Source organism: Argopecten irradians, chromosome 6 (assembly GCF_041381155.1).
Source record: "Argopecten irradians isolate NY chromosome 6, Ai_NY, whole genome shotgun sequence".
Classification (NCBI taxonomy): Eukaryota; Metazoa; Mollusca; class Bivalvia; order Pectinida; family Pectinidae; genus Argopecten; species Argopecten irradians.
Window position 1 is genome coordinate 15,516,643 of NC_091139.1, and position 21,157 is coordinate 15,537,799.

The 21,157-nt window shown below is 35.2% G+C and overlaps 2 protein-coding genes across 2 annotated transcripts in view; one reads left to right on the forward strand and one right to left on the reverse strand.

Moving 5' to 3' along the window:
• Window positions 1-21,157, forward strand: part of LOC138325134 (uncharacterized) — a 67,582-nt gene that overhangs the window by 36,332 nt on the left and 10,093 nt on the right. Inside the window, exons 28-42 of the mRNA XM_069270582.1 lie at window positions 1,512-1,668; window positions 2,380-2,446; window positions 3,088-3,175; window positions 3,737-3,897; window positions 4,634-4,774; window positions 6,076-6,166; window positions 7,967-8,090; window positions 8,548-8,689; window positions 9,211-9,422; window positions 10,440-10,605; window positions 11,223-11,342; window positions 12,036-12,111; window positions 12,791-12,824; window positions 13,152-13,284; window positions 20,927-21,035. Coding sequence (XP_069126683.1) covers window positions 1,512-1,668; window positions 2,380-2,446; window positions 3,088-3,175; window positions 3,737-3,897; window positions 4,634-4,774; window positions 6,076-6,166; window positions 7,967-8,090; window positions 8,548-8,689; window positions 9,211-9,422; window positions 10,440-10,605; window positions 11,223-11,342; window positions 12,036-12,111; window positions 12,791-12,824; window positions 13,152-13,284; window positions 20,927-21,035 — 1,821 coding nt within the window. The remainder of the gene's footprint in view (window positions 1-1,511; window positions 1,669-2,379; window positions 2,447-3,087; window positions 3,176-3,736; window positions 3,898-4,633; window positions 4,775-6,075; window positions 6,167-7,966; window positions 8,091-8,547; window positions 8,690-9,210; window positions 9,423-10,439; window positions 10,606-11,222; window positions 11,343-12,035; window positions 12,112-12,790; window positions 12,825-13,151; window positions 13,285-20,926; window positions 21,036-21,157) is intronic.
• Window positions 14,883-17,052, reverse strand: LOC138325131 (FMRFamide receptor-like). The gene has a single exon (XM_069270579.1). The coding sequence runs from the start codon at window positions 16,558-16,560 to the stop codon at window positions 15,394-15,396; it is 1,167 nt and encodes a 388-aa protein (XP_069126680.1). The 5' UTR covers window positions 16,561-17,052; the 3' UTR covers window positions 14,883-15,393.

Below are 21,157 nucleotides of genomic sequence, written 5' to 3' on the forward strand. Positions count from 1 at the left end.
AGTATTCTTTTATTTCTTTATTTTCAGGAATTTGATATTGCTTGGTGAGAACTTTCTATAGTTGTAATAGGAAGTTTAAATCCAGATGACTATGCATTTAGATTTGAATGCTACCCATGTACAGTTTGTTGTTTGTCTATAATAAAATGTCTGACTGTAGGTGAACAGTCGCCTCCAGACCATGGATATGATGGTGGGCAGACTGATGGATGGCCTGTACCAGCGGGATCTACACAACTGTGTTAATATCATAATTATTGCTGATCATGGTAAGAGGCACTAGAAACAAGTGATTGTCCAGGTCTTCTCCAGATCTGTTAGTTTTCATCATGCGATTATTTCATAATGTATAAAAGATTTATATAGGTATGAAACAAATTTGATGACGAACAAGATTGTTGGAACAAAAAATCAAGGATATGTTTTGAATATTAATTTGAATTTTTAAATACCTGGACCAAGTTTCATAAACATTCCAAACTTTAAGGAATTTCTCAACTTGAGATATTTCCATCAATGTCTCTAATGCTTTGCTATGATAAATTTAAACTTTTAAAAAATTCCTTAAAGTTAAGGAATGTTAGTGGAACTGGGCTCTGCTAGTTTAGTTGTGCTGCTCCTTTGACCTCACCCTTGCTGTTGATGTGCAGTATGAAAAAACATTTCAAAACATGGTCCAATACCTATGGTCAAGGACTGTGGTCAGTTAAATAGAAACAACTTGAGAAAGAGTCATTTAGTGTACTAATTAGTGGACGGTTTATCAATGTTAACTGAATGATTTATGTACAGGGTTCGATGACACCTCCTGTTCCCAGATTGTGGACTTGTCTAAGTACCTCAACACAAAGGAAGTTCTTATATCTAGTGGAACGTTTGGACGTATCGAGACACAATACAGCGGTCCACGGAAAAATATTACAACAAACAAAAATCGTAAGTTAAATGTTACAACAAACAAAAATTGTATGTTAAGTGTTACAATGAACACAAAAATTGTATGTTAAGTGTTACAATGAACAAAAAACAAAAATTGTGTGTTAAATAATACAACAAACAAAAATTACAAAAATTGTATGTTAAATGATACAACAAACAAAAATCGTAAGTTAAATGTAACAACAAACAAAAATTGTATGTTAAGTGTTACAATGAACAAAAAACAAAAATTGTGTGTTAAATAATACAACAAACAAAAATTACAAAAATTGTATGTTAAATGATACAACAAACAAAAAATCGTAAGTTGAATGTTACAAATCGTAAAATAAATGTTACAAATTGGAAGTTAAATGTTACAACAAAGAAAAATTGAAAGTTGAAAGATGTTCTGATGACTGCATATAAACAATATCTCAGAATTAGATGTATCCTTATTCATTGGATTTAATGGTGGGAATTCTTTAAGGATTCCCAGATACTCGATTGAGACTTTATCAAACGATGTATTGTAACCCCATAAATTGAATGAAAAAAGTCTGATGAGTTCCATTTTCTGCTGTCTTTTACAGCTGTACCTGTAGATAGCCTGGTAGATAAGTTGATGTGTAACACATCGGTGATGAAAGTCTTCACTAAGGATACTGTACCGAAACGGTTCCACTACCTCAACAATCCTCGTGTAGGGGACATCCTTCTGGACATGGCTGACCGATGGCTCGTATCTACGTAAGTATTAGTTCCAATTTATTGTGAATACAGCAGTTCTTTGTTCATATTTACTTTAATTACCATGATAAACTTCAGTTTTTGGTAAGTTTTAATTTTGAAATTGCATGTTACTAAAAGAAAAACATTTTTCTGACTTTTTGCATAATTAACAAATGTTTAAGACTTATTGTTTATATATTGACTATTGATTACTAATATTATGTGGTTCCTTCAATGAATAAAATTTTAGTTAATATTTTAAGCATCATACCAATAAACACAATAAAGGGTGATCGGATGGTGTAGAAAATAAACCACTTGCCTTTCAGCTAGCAGGCTGGGGTTCGATCCCCGGCATGGACGTGAAAAGATTAGGGGTCACCAGACCGATCATATGGGTTTTCTCTGGGCACTCCGGTTTCCTCCCCACTCTAAGATCCCTCGCGTACTTACGTCAGGGCCATAGAGAGTGATTTGCATAAGATGTATAACTTGTTCATAGTCGATGTAAAATAAATAAAGTTTATATTTAAACTCAATAAAACAATCAGTCACTGAAAAGAGTAAAGTATTATTAGCTCATGTGTTATGACCATGTTGTATTGTACCAATAATCACATGACTGGTAAGGCCCATGGGCCTATCACTATATAAGAGCGATGTGGTTATGAACTTTTGTGAACTAAGTTGTTATTTGTACTATACCATAGTCATTTTCCCCTATAACAGGAGTAGCTATTACTCTGGTTGTGACGGAGGAAACCACGGTTGGGATAACATCTTCAGGTCGATGCATGTAAGTTTTCTTGTGGTTTGATTTGTTTGGTTAAAATCTTATTTATAACCAGGGTCATTTAAAGATGTACCAGGTTTAGGTGGTTGCGCAAAGCCGGAGTACTGGAGAAAAACCAGTTATCAGTAGTCAGTACTTGGCAACTGTCTCACTTAAAATTCAAACTCGCAACCCAGAGGTGAAGGGCTTGTGGTAATATGTCAGGATATTTTAACCACTCGGCCACCGCTGCCCCTTATAATACACATGTATATAATTTGAAATTATGTATTAATTCAGATTAAAGATGTTATTAAAATCGAGGAACTGAACCATAAGTCCAGATAGTACTCTCAAACTCATTATCTGTAAACCATGTGAGAAAAAATGGTTTAATGTCAATTTTTGTCCTTTTATCATGTCCCATTCCATGACTTCCTGTCACAAGGCATCTTCAAAACACATAGCATCATCCTTTGTTAGGAGGTGTTCTTAGACATTCAAATCTATTTTGTTAAGCATTAAACAATTGAAAAGGTGTAAATCTTATTGATTTAAGGCAAAAGTTAACTATGGATATATACTGGTGTGATGTACATGTTGTAGCATAATATTCTTCTCTGGGTTTGATAATATCACTTGGTGATGATTTTCTTTGCTTGCAGGCTTTATTTCTGGCACATGGCCCGGCTTTCAAACAGAATTTGACAATTGGTCCATTTGAGAATATAGAGTTGTACAATCTCATGTCAGGTAATGTTGGTATCGTCTGTAATTCTTCCATTCACACATATTGATCAATTCATAAAATGAAACTCTTCAACAGGAACTCAAAGATGCTATTAAATTCAAAGTATTTCGCTGGTCCTTATCAAACTTAGCTATTTATGGTTTAAGCACTCTTACCTAACTACTCTGATATTTATGTCGAAGTTTTACTATAATGCATGATTCCTGGAACTTCAAATTTAAAATGATAGTAATGGTGTAAAGCAAGTAACTTTTATAACTGAAGAAAAATATGAATTTGCCTGCTCCTGTTTTTGATAGAGAAATAATACCATTGGTCAGTGGTGGAGCATCTTTAATCTTCACAAAAATAATTTTCATATTTCAAGTATTAAATTAAAGGTGTTAAAATCGCTGTAAGATTAGTTTATTTAGTGGATATGTACGTGGTATATATTGTGTACTGTATCATGTTTTTATTGAGTTCTATTATGGTGCATAAACTAATCTATTGGGCAGGTTGGGTGTTGTGTATGCACCAAAACATAACTTATCTTAGGTTGTGATGGACGTTTTTGTTTCCAGAATTAATGGATATAACGCCTGCCCCTAACAATGGGACCTATGGGAGTCTGGACCATGTGTTGGTGAGAAACCGAACCGGGGAACAGGAGCGTTCGTCAGAAATCATCCCGAATTGTCTGCCTGATAAGATCCCAGCCTCTTCTCGCTGTGGACACAGCCAGGTAAACACTTGTTTAACCAATGAATATACATTTGACTATTTAGTAAAACAGTTATTGGTGTCATTACTATTAATAATTATAGACCAGGACCCAGTTTCATGAACATTCCTAACTGTAAAGTATTCTTTAACTTGAAGTTTCCCATAGGAAAGGATTACAGAATTTAAGGGAAAAATCTGAAATTAAGGAGCCTTCCTTAAAATATGTAATGCTTTCCTATGGAAAATTTAAAGTTAAGGAATGTTCATGAAACTGGGCCTAGAATATGCTATTGTTATGCTGTTGTGTACCCATCATTCTGTCACAATTTATCAACATCCTCATTTAGGATGGGAACTGTCATGCAGTGGACCCTCCATAATCTGGACACTTGCATCTTTAATAAAACTGTCCGGATGGTCAATTTTCTGGACAACAAAATTCAGTCTAGTTAGGCGATAATAAAATTGGTCCCTAAGCATTTCTGTCCAAATTGGGAGTTTTTCAGGGTCTGGATTATCACAGGTTCACTGTAGAATGTTTCTGATCTGGATTGATTTTGTGGAGTCCTCTATTCACTTTAAGCCGTAAGTGTACTTATTTTGGCAAGTCAAATTTTTTCACCAAATTGATTTTTGAACATATTGGCGCAATGTTGATTTTGTGCAACAAGTCTGAAGTGTTATGTTTTGTATTTAATTCATAAAAGCTGCAAAGACTCTGATTATGTTGATTTAAAATACATGTTTTGTTCTAGGAATCTGCTGATCCAAATCTTCCGAAGATAGTCGTAAAGGAGAAGAGTGCATGCCAACTGAACTACCCAAAACAAACCAGTGTGTTCGATACAGATCTAAAGTCACCCCTGTACTCAATATTTACTCTTACAGACCAAATGGTTAGTAGTCATATGTAAATTTAAATGGGTTTCATTCTTCTATTTTTGATATTTGACGTAGATTCAAGTCAGAAAACTTGTTGTTGTGATTCATTGTTGAATTCAAACTTCTTCAAAGTCTCCAAATCTAATTGGCTTTAGGAATGTTGACATTACCATTGAATTTTGGATACAGTAAGCATGCTGTATTTGACCAATATACATGCAGGGGTTTAAAAACTGTGAAAATTATGGGGGTGCCTATTAAATGGGACTTAACATAGACCTTTCACATACTGTAATCATATAAGCCCGAAGTCACTTTTAGTGCGAGTGTACTCGCTCTATTATTTCCTTGCCGGGTGTAAAGTCTGTGTACATCCGCTATATGCACATATTCCAACTGAACACACGATACCAGTAGTCGGTGTCTCATACCGTTTAATAGATTTCGCCGTGATTTTAGTGAATTCAACCTTTCAAAAACATATACTGAGACATACTTGTCAGTGATAATCTACTATAAATTAAGAACAGTGACATTACACAGTGTTAAATGCATTTGTTTTGTGTAAATATCAAGCAGCGTATCATACAAACTCTTGCATCGCTCACGATATTCCAAGCATATGATCGACTTCGGAAACTTCCAGTTTTAGTACAGGCCACATATTTAATTTATTACATATCATCCTAGGTCCTAGGTGTACAATCCACTATCGCTTACTAAATCCTGTGACCACAGTCCGCATTTGCTGCAGTTCTAAGAAATATTTCTAAAATCACACATCCTTGTGTAAGAGAAACAAAAAAAGACAATATGAAATATCAGTCTGGGTGTCTGAGCTCTAGATCTAATGTACCCCAGAAAGGCTTTCAAGCGTGGCACAGGTAAGTCACCACGTGCACAGAGACTGGACAGTGTTCTAGCGGACAACTTTGAACAGCGAAACAAGTCTATCGTATTAATATCTATATAATAATTAACACACTTCTATGTAACAAAGAACACACTTAACAAAGTTCAAAGGTATTTTACAGTTAAATCTATGATGAAGTAAAGGAAAGTATTTATTACAAGACACCAAAGGCGTAAACCATCTCCTTGCTATAGTCCCAAGGATAATGAGCGAAAGTGCTACGTACACGGGGGCATGTGTTTCCGAGGATGATACTGAAAATTAAGGTTAGGAAGTAGTTAGCGAGCACTTAATATCTAACAGACATATTTCTAGTTTTGAATTAAAATAAAGAAATGTGTATAGTATTCATAGAGAGAAGTTGGTTTGCATTATCGTTTACTACTTTCATTACTGTTACAGGTGACGAGGCCCAGCCAGCAAAATGACTGTATGCTAAATGCACTGGAGGATCTGTGGTCATTCCAACCACACTACTCATATTTCTACACAGGTACTGTTTTTAAAACTCTTATTTTACCCTGTTCTGTGCAATCATTTATTTTCGTTGGGCTCAATTTTCTTTTATGATAGAATTTTACAATCTTATTAGCACTTAAATTCGTGGAGAAGGCAAAAATTACCTGGCATTTGTATATATTCATGAAAAAGATACGTTTTCTTGGGGTGGTAAATTTGTTGTTTTGTTCAGACAAGAAATCCAAGAAAATTAAACCCCCTCAAAAATAATAATTTCACAGTACAGTAAAACCCCGTTATATCGCTACCTTCTGTTTCGATAGATTTTGGCGATATATCGAGTTTGGCGGTATATCGGATTTGTCGTTGAAATCTTAATTAGGCCTAAATATAGTTAGCCCTCCGGTGCCGTACTGAAACAGACTTTCTAGTCAGTCTGTGTAGTGTACGGTCACTTCGTATTTTGTAATATGAACAGTTCCAAAATTAAAGTAATTTCGATAGTAGTCTTACAATAAATATGTCAGCTTTATGTGTGTAAAATACGAAAACCGAACACGTTTGTGCTACCACGTATCGTGCCATAGTTGCCTGCTAGCTGGGATTTTCTCGGTTACATTATATAATCCCGCCCGGAAACAAAAAACAGAAGTTCTGAACAAGCGCAGTGCGGTCGTGACCTCACTTCCGCGCACATGTCTGCAACTATCAAAACAGGTACTCCGGTAGTAAACGGCACTCAGACGACGATTTGATCTTACTAATAAACGGCGGATTCTTCTGCACGTACGTTATATTTCTATCGCTCTTGAAATTGCTAGTTGCATTTTATGGTCCAATATAAAAGAACGGCGATATCGAGAAATAGACTTGTGGGTTCCTATTTGTCAATAAATAACTAACGTTACGATAGTACGTAAAACACATGTACAGAAGTGAGTTTTATTTACCCCAACTTGCGATACCTACCTTTAAAACAATAACAAAGGTGTACCCATATTGTTAATTGATTTCACTGTGTACACACGGTCGTAGACGCGGCCATTGTGTGTGTAGCTGATTACCTGTCAGTCGGCAGTTGAGCACCTTACGAAAACATGTGTCCCTTTCAACAGAATTTGGCGATATTAACGAGGTCATTATAGTGTTATTTTAATCATTTGTTCCGCAAATGTGATGGCGGATGGCGGTAGGCAGGTTTGGCGATATAACTGGTGTATTTGTATGGAAGGAAATCCGTTCTGAATAAATTCATGGCGATAAGCGAGTTTGGCGATAAAACGGGTGGCAATATAACGGGGTTTTACTGTATATCATTTCTGTACCCCTGTTTCCTGTGAGGATTTTAACTGATGGTGTATGATTATGTTCATGTCCTTCCATAAATACTAATCTATAGGAATATGTAATATTTAATATTCTTATGATATGAAACCATCAGTTCCCATATCTAATGGATATAAGGTTTGGTGGTCATCCATTTAAGACTAAAAGTAAAATTTAACCCTTGTGCCTTACCATTTTATCTCACCTGGACAATATATGATGTCATCAGTCATTTTATGTCCTATGTACATTGACAACTTCTTTTTATCTACAATTGTAGTTTGATACTTGTTGACATAATATTCTTTCAAACTTGCCTTAACTTCCACCTCTTTACAATTACAAATTTCTTAGGGTCACATCATCAAAACCTGTGTATAGAGACCACTTGGCTATACAGACAATTTTTCTTTGTCTTTTGGTTGGTCTTTATAGACAGGTTTGACTGTGATATACTGTCCTAAAAGTATTGAGTTACCAGTTACAATTTGTACTTGTTGGTTTGCAGAGATTTGGAATTTTACTCGCAGCCTGATCAAACAATATGCTGTACAGTATGGTAACCTCACAGTGACGCTGGGCCCGGTGTACGACCACGATGGGGACGGGCTGGCAGACTCTGAACCATTCAGGTATACACTACTGACTAGTGGTATTTTTTATGAAGAATATGAAGCAGACTTTGTTAATGATTCACCTGTACTAAATGAATAATATTGTGATAAGTCAATTAGGAGGATTCAGGTATGGAAACTGTCGCTGACCTTGACTTGCTTTTCTGCTGCCCTTCACCATGAGTTTTAGATAAAAGACTCATTCCAAAATCTAAACCTGTTTATAGTTATGTCACTTGATGTTCAATTTATAGCAGAGCAACCCCTCCCATGTGTTTGTTATAATTTTATATTCTATTTATAGAAGAACGACCCCCTCCCACATGTTTTTGATAACTTGATGTTCTATTTCTAGAAAACGTGATATTCTATTTCTAGATAACTTGATGTTCTATTTATAGCCGAGCAATCCTCTCCCACATGTTTGTGATAACTTGATGTTCTATTTATAGATAACTTGATGTTCTATTTATAGCCGAGATACCCCCTCCCACGTGTTTGTGGTAATGCTAAGATGTACCACCCCAGGCCAGCTATACCCCTGCGGTGGGGATGACACTTCCATACTTCACCAGGCTCTGGTTTTACCCTACCTCAACTCCACTCCTAACTGTCTCGTAAGTATAACCTCCATTGTATTGTCTCTGTATACTCGCACATCCTGCCATCCCCTATATTGGGATATATTGGAATAAACCTTTTGATCATCCGACATTCTATCTATCCAGAATATTTAATCAAGAAATATTTCTATTGTACATTTTTATATAAAGTTGCATATATATAAAAAAAGAAAATGTAAATTCACATATAAATTTATGAAAGTTAATATAAAGTGGACTTTCTTTTTTGTGAAATTTTGACAATATTTGTGGTATGAATGCCATTATGTAATATAATTTTTTTAACTATGAAAGATTATGTTTGGTTTCAGTTGGTTTAACATCCTTTGAATGGCATCTAGAGTTTTGTACATGTAGATTATACTTGTCTATAAAAAAACACACAAGGGAAAAAAGAATAATGACCCAGTGGTCTTTATACAGATTCCATTTAGGACCCAAACAAAGTAGTCATATTAAGCAGGTGGTCTTTATACAGAGGTGGTCATGATGATAGATTTTACTCTATATTGCAGTATCCCTCAGACTTCCTGAAGGACAACATTGCTCGGGTCCGTGATGTGGAACTTCTGACAGGACTACAATTCTTCGTGGAGGATAACTTTTCTGTAGCTATGGCTGCTCGACTAAGGACTCGCCTCACAGAGAAGCTGTGGCCGTCAAAATCCCTGGAGACTTGGCTAGAGTCGCCCAGCTGTCCATTGGCAGACAACTCCTGTAAATCTAGGTACGGGGTGTACGATAAACCTTAATGAGAGGATGGCCACAGTTTAAAGGGAAGATATCCCAATCTGTTTATTTTGGATACCTGAAAGTAATTGCTGGACAGGTCTCTTTTGATTTGTAAATTTGTTCTATCTGACATTAAAGTTGCAGAAAGGAGTAGATATGATAGGACCAGTATTTGGCCTTAATTTTTCGAAAAAAATTAAGGCCGAAAAAAATTAACTCAGATCCCCATCAATTTCATATCAATAAATACTCTCATACTTGCCATTCATCAAAACATAAAGGCTTGAAATGGATTTGGCCGCCACCTTGGAGCAACTTTACATTTTGCATGGATATGCGTAAATACACGATACACAACGTGTGAAAGTCTCTTTCTGCTCCACGAAGGCGGCCACATTCATTTTTAGAGAAAACCACTCAAAAAGTATGATGTTTCAAGGATTTTTGTGAAAAATGGCGGGAAACTGCATGTTGATGACGTCATAGTGAACATAATTGGCACATGCGGGATATTTTCGAGATGTAATGTGTTAGCAAATGTATTCAGCTGTTATATGGCAAAATATGTTGTTCTTTACTGGAGAATTAATTTTGAGGCCATATTCGAGTCTTAACGTACCTTCTCCTTTATTTTAGACCTCTTGATGAAGCAACATCATATAATGTTCAGACAATCTGTTAACAAGCTTCCTTTCGCATGTGATTTACTTTTGTGAATATCATGATGGATGTAAAACCACAATATTTTATCTCTGAATGAAAATTAATATCTGCATCTGTGATATGAATTTACATTCAATTTTTAAATCCGCAAATGTTAACCTTCACAACCTTTGTTAGTGAAATGGAAATCGCCAAATTTACTAGCCGTGAAAAAAAAGTTTGTTAACATTATTGAGGTTTACCATTCTGTCAATTATTAAAAAATTGATATCAATTTTAAACCTGTATCATCTGTAACCAATAGAGCTTTGTGGTGTACTCAAATAATTTATATGTTGTTTTCTTTCAGCTACCAGCCCCTACTGTTGATATCGATGGACGGGTTCCGAGCCGACTACCTACTACGTAACTTCACCAAGTACGTGGGCCGCCTGAGTCAGTGTGGCACTCGATCGCCGTACATGAGATCTGTCTACCCCACAAAGACATTCCCGAACCACTACTCCATTGTGACGGTGAGTATCTATTGAGATATTAAAACTCTTTGTCTAAATCATTCTTTTGGAATTTCCTATCTTGTTTTCCATGCTGCTTCATGAGAAGTCATCTCATCAGTGTGAGCTACAGTATTCAAAATGGCTGAGTTTTATGAAATATATATCATTATTTCTTTGTTCATGCATTCAGAATTTATCAGTTGATAAAGAGTTTTGTAGATTTATCTTTAGGTGTTCATTGTTAAAGATCTCCAATATCTGTGACTCTTTAGTAGGCCTTCAGTTTGTAGTTTTATAAGATTATTTATTTAAGCATTGATGTCACTATTTTTAGCTCCTCTTGTTTAATTTCATAGGTGTATGAAAGAAAATTTTTCCAAATCAATATGCAACGTTGACGTCTCTATTGTGTAGGCATGATAACATCGGTTTTCGAACCATTCTCAGATTTTCTCTTATAGCAGTATGAAGAAATCTGCCAATCAGAAAGTTTGAAAACAAGTGAAAATTAATTATTTGTTTTTGTATTGAAATAAACAGAATTGGCAACAATGTAATGATAATGTAGTTACATGATAAAGTAATTGTAAAAGTGTTGGTTTTCACTGTTGTTAATTATTATTTGTACATTGTAGGGTTTGTACCCAGAATCACACGGGGTAGTGGACAACAACATGTTTGACAGTGATATCGGTGATATATTCAAGGTCGGGAAGGCAAGTTCGTTTGATCCACGTTGGTGGCAAGGAGAACCAGTAAGTTTCTACATATAGAAAATTATTGATACTGTTGCTGTGCGTTCCTTTTGCAGATTCATACCAGTTGTAATAAATTAATACGGCACCGCTTAATGGAATGTGTTGGATTTGTCCTTGATGGTGGCACCCATATGGAAGATACGCTTTGAATTATAAAAGCCAAGTGTATACTGTGTTAAAAATAAAATGGATATAAAATAATTAAACTTCGGCATACATTGAAATATATAATCCATGTAATTTCATCAGATATAAATAATCTCTGTCTTGTTTTCAACAAAGAAAACATTTTTATGACAAATGAAAATCTCGGGGCTGCCATTTGGGTACAAGTCACAGGTACACTTCTGAAAACGAACCACTTGTAATGGTAGAGTTCTGCTGGTACTGCGCATTCTATTTGAAATACAGCAGATTTGTATCGATATAACTGGCATGGTTAAACTTCAGTCATTTTCAGGGCAGTCCGTTTAATTAATGCTGAGATGTGGCATATTTTGTGAATAGAAAATTAATTTTGAAACGTAATGTTGAGAGCAGGATAGCTTGACAAGAAATTCATCTTGATTTAAATAACTTCTTGATTTTGGTAACAATGAAATTTGTTTAAACAAAATTAACTTTGATGTTACGATAACTTTTCTTTCCAAGTTTTCTCACAAATTTTAAGATAGCAAATTTTTTTGGTAGATTTGGAGAACGGTTATGAATAACAACAAGACAGCAGCCACTTTCTTCTGGCCAGGGTCGGATGTGGAAGTTAATGGTAAATAATGCTATTATGACAAATTAAAATCAAGTAACTTGATTTTAAATTGTATTAGTTCTTACCTACTGTTTGGTGCTTTGAAATTGCGGGGCGCATGTTTCACAGTTTTGTTAACAGAAAATGTTCACAAGAGTTTGATTTTTGGTTAACCAATTCCTCTATGTGCAATGTAAAATTAAATATATTTCACTTGTGTTTTGAATTAGCAGTTTTCAGGAAAACTGTGAATATAGCAAAAATATCCCCCACTCAATTTAACTGCTATACGGTATAATGGCAAAGTAGTGTTCAGTTGATTAACAACATACTTTTATTGGACCTAATTAACACCATGTATAAGTGTAGATAAATGTCATTACAGTCTTCGGATGGTTTTATATGTCCACTGCATTGTAACAAGTTGGTTCGAAAAGTTTTGTATGGCAAGTGCATTGTAACAATATGCCTTCAATCTTTAACGTCAGGTTGAAAAAAAAATTATGTTCAGTGCATTGTGTCAAGATGACTTCAATCTTTCAATCTTATTGAAAAGTTTTATCCACTACATCTCTTAGTTTTGAATTCTCCCACATTTAAAAGGTAGGATAGAGAAACTCTCTTTCACACAGTTGATTGAATATCTAGTCTGACTGAGTCTTACCATCCGGTACTAATGACCGATTTCTGGGTTTTTCAGGAACTTTCCCGACCTACCACAAGAAATACGACTCGTAAGTATCTAATCTGCCATAATAATCTTAAAAATCAAAATAACCCTTGAATTGAATTTGAAACGTATCAGCTTGTCTTTGAAAAAAATATCTGAAAAATCATGATCGTGATTGAAAAAATATATCTGAAAACTCATAATCATAATTCATGATCATTATCGTAAAATATGATCCTACAACTAAAAATTAACATCATTACTAACTGGCATAGATCACAAAGGATTTGACAATTGATTTTTGTAATAAAACCAAAGACTTTTTATGGTAACCATAGTAATCTAACACAAACTAGTATATAAAAAATTTAATCTTTCCTTTGTTTCATAGGAAAATCGGTTTCAATACTCAAGTGGATCAGGTGCTTGATTGGTTAACCAATGAGAAGCCAGATTTTATTACTCTCTACTTTAATGAGCCGGATAAATCAGGACACAGATATGGGCCAGACAATATCGAAAAGGTCAGTCGGTCTTTTGAAGTTAGAAAATATTTTATTTTTTTAATACTTTGTTTACTGAACATCATCAAAGGTTGTCATCAAAATTTGAAACATCGTCCATAAAAATGTTTTGGGCAATAACTTTTTTAAAAATTGATTAATTGCTTTAATATCTTGGACATGTATTTAAAAATTGATTAATTGCTTTAATATCTTGGACATGTATGTAACATTATTCTAACTGATACAGAATGAAAATGTTATCTACAAAATTGCTACCAAATGTAAAAAAAAAAAAAACCGTATGATATTCAAAGTGTTTTGAGATGATAAAAACAATTAAATAAATGATGAAAGCGTTTTTTAATTTCTGAAAATTCAAAATGGTATACAATTTCATGTTGAAACTTAAACAGTTAGAATAAACTCTTTCCGTATCGTTGACGACTATAGTCAATAGGATTTTACCCTCCCTCTTTCCTGTTGTCGACTATAGTTGACGCTCGATATTAACATTCTTTCTTCACAATAAATAAATTTCCTATTATATTCAAATTTTCATACATTGATATATGAAAAGTATTTTAAGTTCGAAATAAACTTTCTGGATTCTAAATAAATATTTATTTTTACAAAATTAGAAACATAGAGCCAACACCGTCCTTTCTAGTTGAGGTTCTGTAGGTTCCGTTATCCAGGCTTGGATACCTCATGAGTATGCAGGGCATTTGAGACAGTGATTAATATCAAAAGTTCATATTCAATCGCAACAAGCTCAGGATAGTTTATTTTGACAAGATATATGGTTTTAATGACAGGAGAACAAGATCAATCAAACAGAAGTTATTATCATAAACAAAATGTTGGTTTATTGTATCTTCGTTCCAGATTGTGATATCACAATAAAATCTTAATGCAGCCATATTAAATAACTCATAAGAATATTACTATGTAAGTTGATATGAATAATAATTGATTGCACTAACCTTTACACATCTAAATGAAATGAATCAGCACACAACAACTGGACAATTTGTCCAGCATTTTCTCAAAAACTTTCGGGGGCGAGACTAATAACTACTTCCGGTATGGAATTTGGAAAGTATACAGAACTGGAAAATGTACAGAAAGAGTTTAAACAGTTAAAACTAAGGGCTACCTTAAGTATGGCATGCACATGACATTACTTATGGAACAGTAACTCACTGGCAATATGTCCTCTATCAGGAATAAGCCCCCTCTCCCTTTTCACAAGTGTATTACAATGTACAACTTTTACTAACTGTAGATAATTTATCTGCGATAAACAAAAGAGTCTAGGCATATCAAATTGAGAGAACAAAACATCTAAATGTAATAGATATATACATTGTTGCTCAAATGTTTACATGCCGAATACTACAGTGCAATCATGATAAAAAAAAATCAAGTTGAAAAATGTTCAAACTGGGACTTAATATTCATAGTATTACAGTAAAAAGATCACAGTTTGTAGGTAAATTCTCAAAGCTCAAATTTGGGAATTTTCTAAAAAGTAGACAGTTTTGTAATGCACGAAGTACTACGGGTACTCCAAATTACACAGGGTCGTCAAGTAGGTAATGCACGAAGTACTACGAGTACTCCAAATTACACAGGGTCGTCAAATAATGTGAGTTAGGGTAAACAAGGTTTGGCTGGGTTTTACTTATAATTATAAAAATAAATCATACTTTATTATGTGAACGAGCTGATGATGTTTTGTAGGTTTCCATAACTAAAACCAATACACATACTATTAAAATCATTCAAATCAATCAATATACATCTATATTGACTCAAACATGCCAAATGAATGAGCTTAATATGCACAAGGACAGAAGTAATCTTGACCATATATATTCCTTTAATTTTAGACATTTTTAGTTCAATTTCATTGGCATTCATTATAACAAACACATTAACAAGAAGTTCAGGGATATAACCTATTAGTTTTCACTCTGTGCCAACGTTCCAATCATGTGTTTGTGACATGTGTATATATAATGAACTATGCTTGTTATAAAGTAATTGCCTTGGTCCCCAGAGGTTCGTTATAACCATGTTTTACTGTATACCATAAAGTGTTTAAATCTCCCTACTTGGTAAACTCTAAGATGACCCAGCACTCTCCATGACTGTGTTAGACTCCCGCCCTGTCGTGAACACCCGTTGAGGGCTGACTTTGTTTACTGGTTTGCACGACGTACACATTAAAAAGTCACGGAGCTGCCGTCTGAACTTTGTACCCACCATGCAATACACAACAATATTCAGACAACTATTGAGGATGTTCAATATTTCGGTGATCGCGTTGATTATATCAAATTCTTTTGAAGTTGTTGATGCTAGGGTGGATGTTTCCTTGATGCACATTCCATTCTCAGACATGTGGTTTACAAGCTTGTAAAAGACCATGATGGATATTGGAAGGTTGCACACCATGTAGATGACAACGATGAGTAAGATGAGAATGGAGAGGTTTCTGTTGGGGTTCGGGATGTTCGGAAGTCCGACCCGTATCCGTGCCGAACGTCGAACTTGGAGGTAGAGCAGAAGGTTAAGAGTTGTGAGGGCAATCCAGGGAATTATGTACCAGATTAGAGGTAGGATATAGACATGATAGGTACAGGGGTAGAGTGTGTCGTGTCCCAACTTTGTCATCACGCGCACATAGATACTGGTTGTGTTCGTGACGTACTCCTGGACACGAAATGAAAAAAAGTTTGGCAAAGTGAGGATGATCACAATCACAACAATTCCAGTTATACATACCCTCACTAGAAACGGAGTACAGGACCGCTTAATGGTCAGTGGGTACCTGATGGCCAGGAACCTCTCGATGGACAAGGTCAAGGTCACAAAACTGGACACACCCAAGGCTATCCAATGGAACGGTTCGACATAGGTGTCCAGGTATGCACTGTAATGGAAGACAGTGTAGGTGTCCTGGGCCTCGGTCAGGAACAGTTTGTAGGTGTTGTATCGAAAAAATGCAGTGATGAGCACAAACGTATCAGCTAGTGATAATGCACGGAGGTACACCGCGATTGTCGTTCTCCTCACCGACTTCCGAGACAGGATGATAAACGCTAGGATGTTTGCGAAAACTCCCAGTACTATTAGTATGAACATGATATATCCATAACAAATTTTCCACAGTTTTATACGAAAAAAGATTTTTTCATATTCGTCCGCTGTCATTTTACTTGAACTAGTCATCACTGTGGTTGTCAGTTTACTTATAGTAGTGGTTGTATAAGTTAGATTAGCCGCCATTTTTCACGGGATTCTCTGGAACAGCTCTATGGGCTAAAACTTGCTGATCAAAGTTTTCTTACATATTGATTAAAGTCCTCCACGTAGATCAGAATCTAAATGATGCTTGCATTCACTGTTTTTGATGTCTTCTACCTGTTTTGACAATTCCGTCAGTCCGATAAAATAAAAATCTTTGAATTCATTGATGACATTGCCCAGTTACTGTATTGTAGAATAGTTAATCCTTTTTGAAAAGCAGGTGATGCCTACCAGTGTGTGTAAGTTTTGAGATATTTCCTCAATTGTAGAATTTCTTCTTCTGAATTTCTGGTTTCTTCCATCAGATTCAGTGATTTCTTTAAGAACATTTATATTTTTACCAAATTTACCAAAATGCCACTACAAGTTCTTGCAGACAGAACAAATGAACGTGCAGCAGTCTTTTACAGTTCTCAGTTAGTGTTTCCCTGAGTGTAGTAAACTTAATGTCCTAATATCAAATCTCACCATCCTAATGTACCCAACTACCTATGAAATTACCCCTAGATTAACCCATTGTTTTACACCAGCAACAACAGCTTTGATAAGCTCCCTGGGATTTTCATCAAATGATTTAATAACTCATTGTGCTGAGTGCAGTGTCAATACTCAATATGTGGGCTGTGGTCGCATGCCTGGACGGTTCAGCCGAGATGCAGTAATAGAGAGATAAGGCCAGTCCGGGTAGGCCCTGGTCAGCCTAAGGTGCGTCACCTGTACTCTGTGACTAGGTAACCAGCCCATCACACGCCCAGGTAGACGAGAAACTGCTCACTCAACTGTTTGCTTTGTCATCTATCAGAATTATATTCCACTCCAGATTTATCTTTCATTTCCTTAAATGTTTTATCAAGTTCTATAATGACTGAAATGATTTTTTTAATATTACAACATGGCATTTTTCTGTTGCTGGTGTTTGTTATGTCACATTTAGTTTTGTATCCTGCTGTGTTACTTTTGGTGTTGAAAGGAATTGATTAAAATGTTTCATGAACAGTCAAGTGCACACCTGTTCTGTGTATTTTATGAAAATCTTCTCATTCATAATCCAATAACGTAAGTGCCAATATGTCGGATTTCCTGAAAGTCATTGATATTAGAATGATACACTGACCTTGATATTGGACAGGTAAATATTGGACATTTTTAGGTCATCTGACCTGAAGGGTCAGGATGACCTATTGTCATCAAGCACCGTCCGTGCGCTGTGCACCGTGCATAAACTTTTCATTCAAACGACTTATTCTCAATAACCAATAGGCCCAGGGAACTGATATTTGGCCTGTAGCATGCTGGGATGAAGGGCTACCAAGTTGTTCAAATGAATGACCTTACCCTTCATTCAAGGTCACATGGGTCAAAAAGGCTAAAATATTTAAACAACTTCTTCTCAAGATTCAGAAGACCAAGGGTACCGATATTGGGCATGTAGCATGCTTTGATGAAGGGCTACCAAGTTTGTTCAAATTAATGACCTTGACTGTCATTCAAGGTCTCAGGGGTCAAATAGGTTTAAATTCTTAAACGACTTTTTGAGAATGACTAGGAGTCCTAGAGACCTGATATTGGACCTGTGACATGCTAGGATGAAGGGCTACCATATTTGTTTTAAAAAATATCCTTGATCTTCATTCAAGGTCACAGGCGACAAAATGGCTAAGATCTTTAAATGACTATGTTGTATTGTGCCAATAGTCAGATGACCGTTAATTATAAGGCCCATGGGCCTCTTGTTCACAGGTGAATTACAATTATTAGATTATTAAGGAAGTCACTGTAGACAGGGCATTTTTGTAAAAAGTTTATTAGTCCCTTGCTACAGGTGAACTCATTATAAATAAAAGTCACTTTGGACAGGTGTATTCAGTAAAGATAAAAGTCACTTAGGACATATGAATTCTGTATAAATAAAGGTCATATTAGAGAGGTGAATTCATTATAAATAAAGGGACCTTTGGACAGGTGAATTCAGTATAGATAAAGGTCACTTTGGACAGGTGAATTCAGTATAGATAAAGGTCACTTTGGACAGGTGAATCCAGTATAGATAAAGGTCACTTTGGACAGGTGAATTCAGTATAGATAAAGGTCACTTTGGACAGGTGAATTCAGCATAGATAAAGGTCACTTTGGACAGGTGAATTCAGTATAGATAAAGGTCACTTTGGACAGGTGAATTCAGTATAGATAAAGGTCACTTTGGACAGGTGAATTCAGCATAGATAAAGGTCACTTTGGACAGGTGAATTCAGTATAGATAAAGGTCACTTTGGACAGGTGAATTCAGTATAGATAAAGGTCACTTTGGACAGGTGAATTCAGTATAGATATAGGCTGATGAATTCCGTATAAATTATGGTCACTACAGAGAGTTGATTTCGGTATGAATAAGAGGGAAAAAGTGTCTGCCTTTGGAAAATGCATACTCCATAGAAACTACCATTATTATAGATATTTTTTAAAGGTAATCAGCAGGTCAAACTCCAGAAATAAATTTGGCCTTATTAATTTGTGTGAACCCACTTGAATGACTAGGTTGCTATGTAAACTTTGTTTGAATTGCAATGGGAGGGAGATAATGAAGGTGAGAGTGACAGATAAACGACCTCTATCAATGGGTCAATGACATAGATTAGATGACCCTGTACTTAATATGACCTTTATTATATGGCTGATTATCGTTAAGTGTTGATCATTAGGATATAACATGACGTCACCCATTATGATAACTCTACCACCCGTGTGTTTATAACCTTTCACTAATATGACCTATGACCTCTAGCTAAGGCTTGAATTTTGGAAGTGGTTTATTTTTGCTATGTTCACCGCAGGTGGTGCATATTTGCTATTTCACTGAAATCTGTGAATTCTTAAAAGCAGCAAAATATATGAGAAAAACTAGAAATTAATGAACACAAAACTTAACCTAACGCTTATACGATACTTTTTGGAAACGGCAAAATAATAATCATTATAATAATAGATCTCCAGTATCTATTTACCCTTTATGTTAACATTTATTGTAAACTTACTGTAAACCTACTTTTATTTGCGTGCGATTTACTTTCGCGAAATTTGTGATCGACTAAAAATCGCAAAGTTAATTTTTATCATAACATTTGTATGGCTGAATAGTTCAAAAATGCTTTGTTAAGATGATCACATTTGCTCAGAAGTAAACTATCTATGTTCAAACTAAATAAACAATTCATAGTTAAGTAAAACTAATCCCAGAATACTATCATCCGCATGAGACAGTGTTTGTTTCGGCCACCATGTCACACCAGGCAATAATCATTATCGGCGCATTTGTTTCGGTGAGGGGATAATAGAGGTCACTTCATTTCCGGAGTTTTTCGATCTCATGTCTCAGAATTTTGAGTTATGGTATCCTTTTTAGCTGCATGTAGTAGATGTTGTTTTGTTTTGTTTTAACTAAACTAATACTGACATGTTTACCCAAAGACAACTTAAGGCATACTGATTGTCGCCAATACTGGCAGATTCCATTGTTTATTTGTGTTTGATCGTGAGTCTATTCTCTTGTACTGTATGTGTTTGTATAGGGATTAACACTTAGGCCTATTACGAAGGAGATACATGTACCGTATACAAATGCAGGTACACGGCTAGTCTGTTTCACCAAAAAAATAACAGATCTGTAATACCTTATAAATACTTTATTACCCTATGTCAGAAAAAGTAATGAAAGTAAAACGATGGTCTGATCCGCGAAAGTTAATCTCCACGAACTTTACGGGGAATTCGGGAAATTTAGTAGGCACAAATAAATTTTGGATTGCAGTATTGGGTATTACTGAAAACTCTTCCATCAGATATTATAAGGACTTGTCTTAGTGAGAAAACATTGTATGGGTAGAGACGTTGCAAGTCATGTGACAATATCATATTCTATTATACAGTATAATATTAATAAAGTGCAAATATATAAGCTGCAACCTGCCTTAGTGACCACCTCTGTATAAAGACCACCTGCTGAATAAGACCACTTTCTTATAATCCTTATTGGTGGTTTAAAACACAGTTTGACCTGTGTATAAAGACCACAGTACTATAGAAAACACATTTTCCTTATCACTTGGGTGGTATATTCACATACAAATTTGACTTTATGTCATTCAATATATGATTTTAAGTATATAAAAAACCACATTCAAGTTGTTTGAATTAATGTCCATAAAGTGAAGATATAAGTTTTACAACTCAAATTCAGTTAGGCATTTTCTGTTTCTAATAACAGGTATGGGAGATAAGATAACAGATGATCATATGGTCTTGATTCCTTAAGTCTAAAAAATGATTAAGTTTCTCATAAAAATTCCAGATTGGTTTGGCACTAGAAAGGGTTGATTCAGCCATTGGTCAGTTGATGGAGGGACTGTGGCATCGCGACCTTCACAACTGTGTAAATATCCTCCTCATAGCAGACCACGGTCAGTATATAATAATGTTCAGTAGTAAGGTTAAATGTAAAATATTCTTCCATTCATCGCTTTGTGTAAAATAACCATCATTGATTCTCATTAAACTTGCCAACGAAAAGTTTATGTTGATG

Bases quoted from the DNA above. Each gene is read 5' to 3' on its own strand.
- LOC138325131 (XM_069270579.1), bottom strand. From the start codon at position 16,560: ATGGCGGCTAATCTAACTTATACAACCACTACTATAAGTAAACTGACA.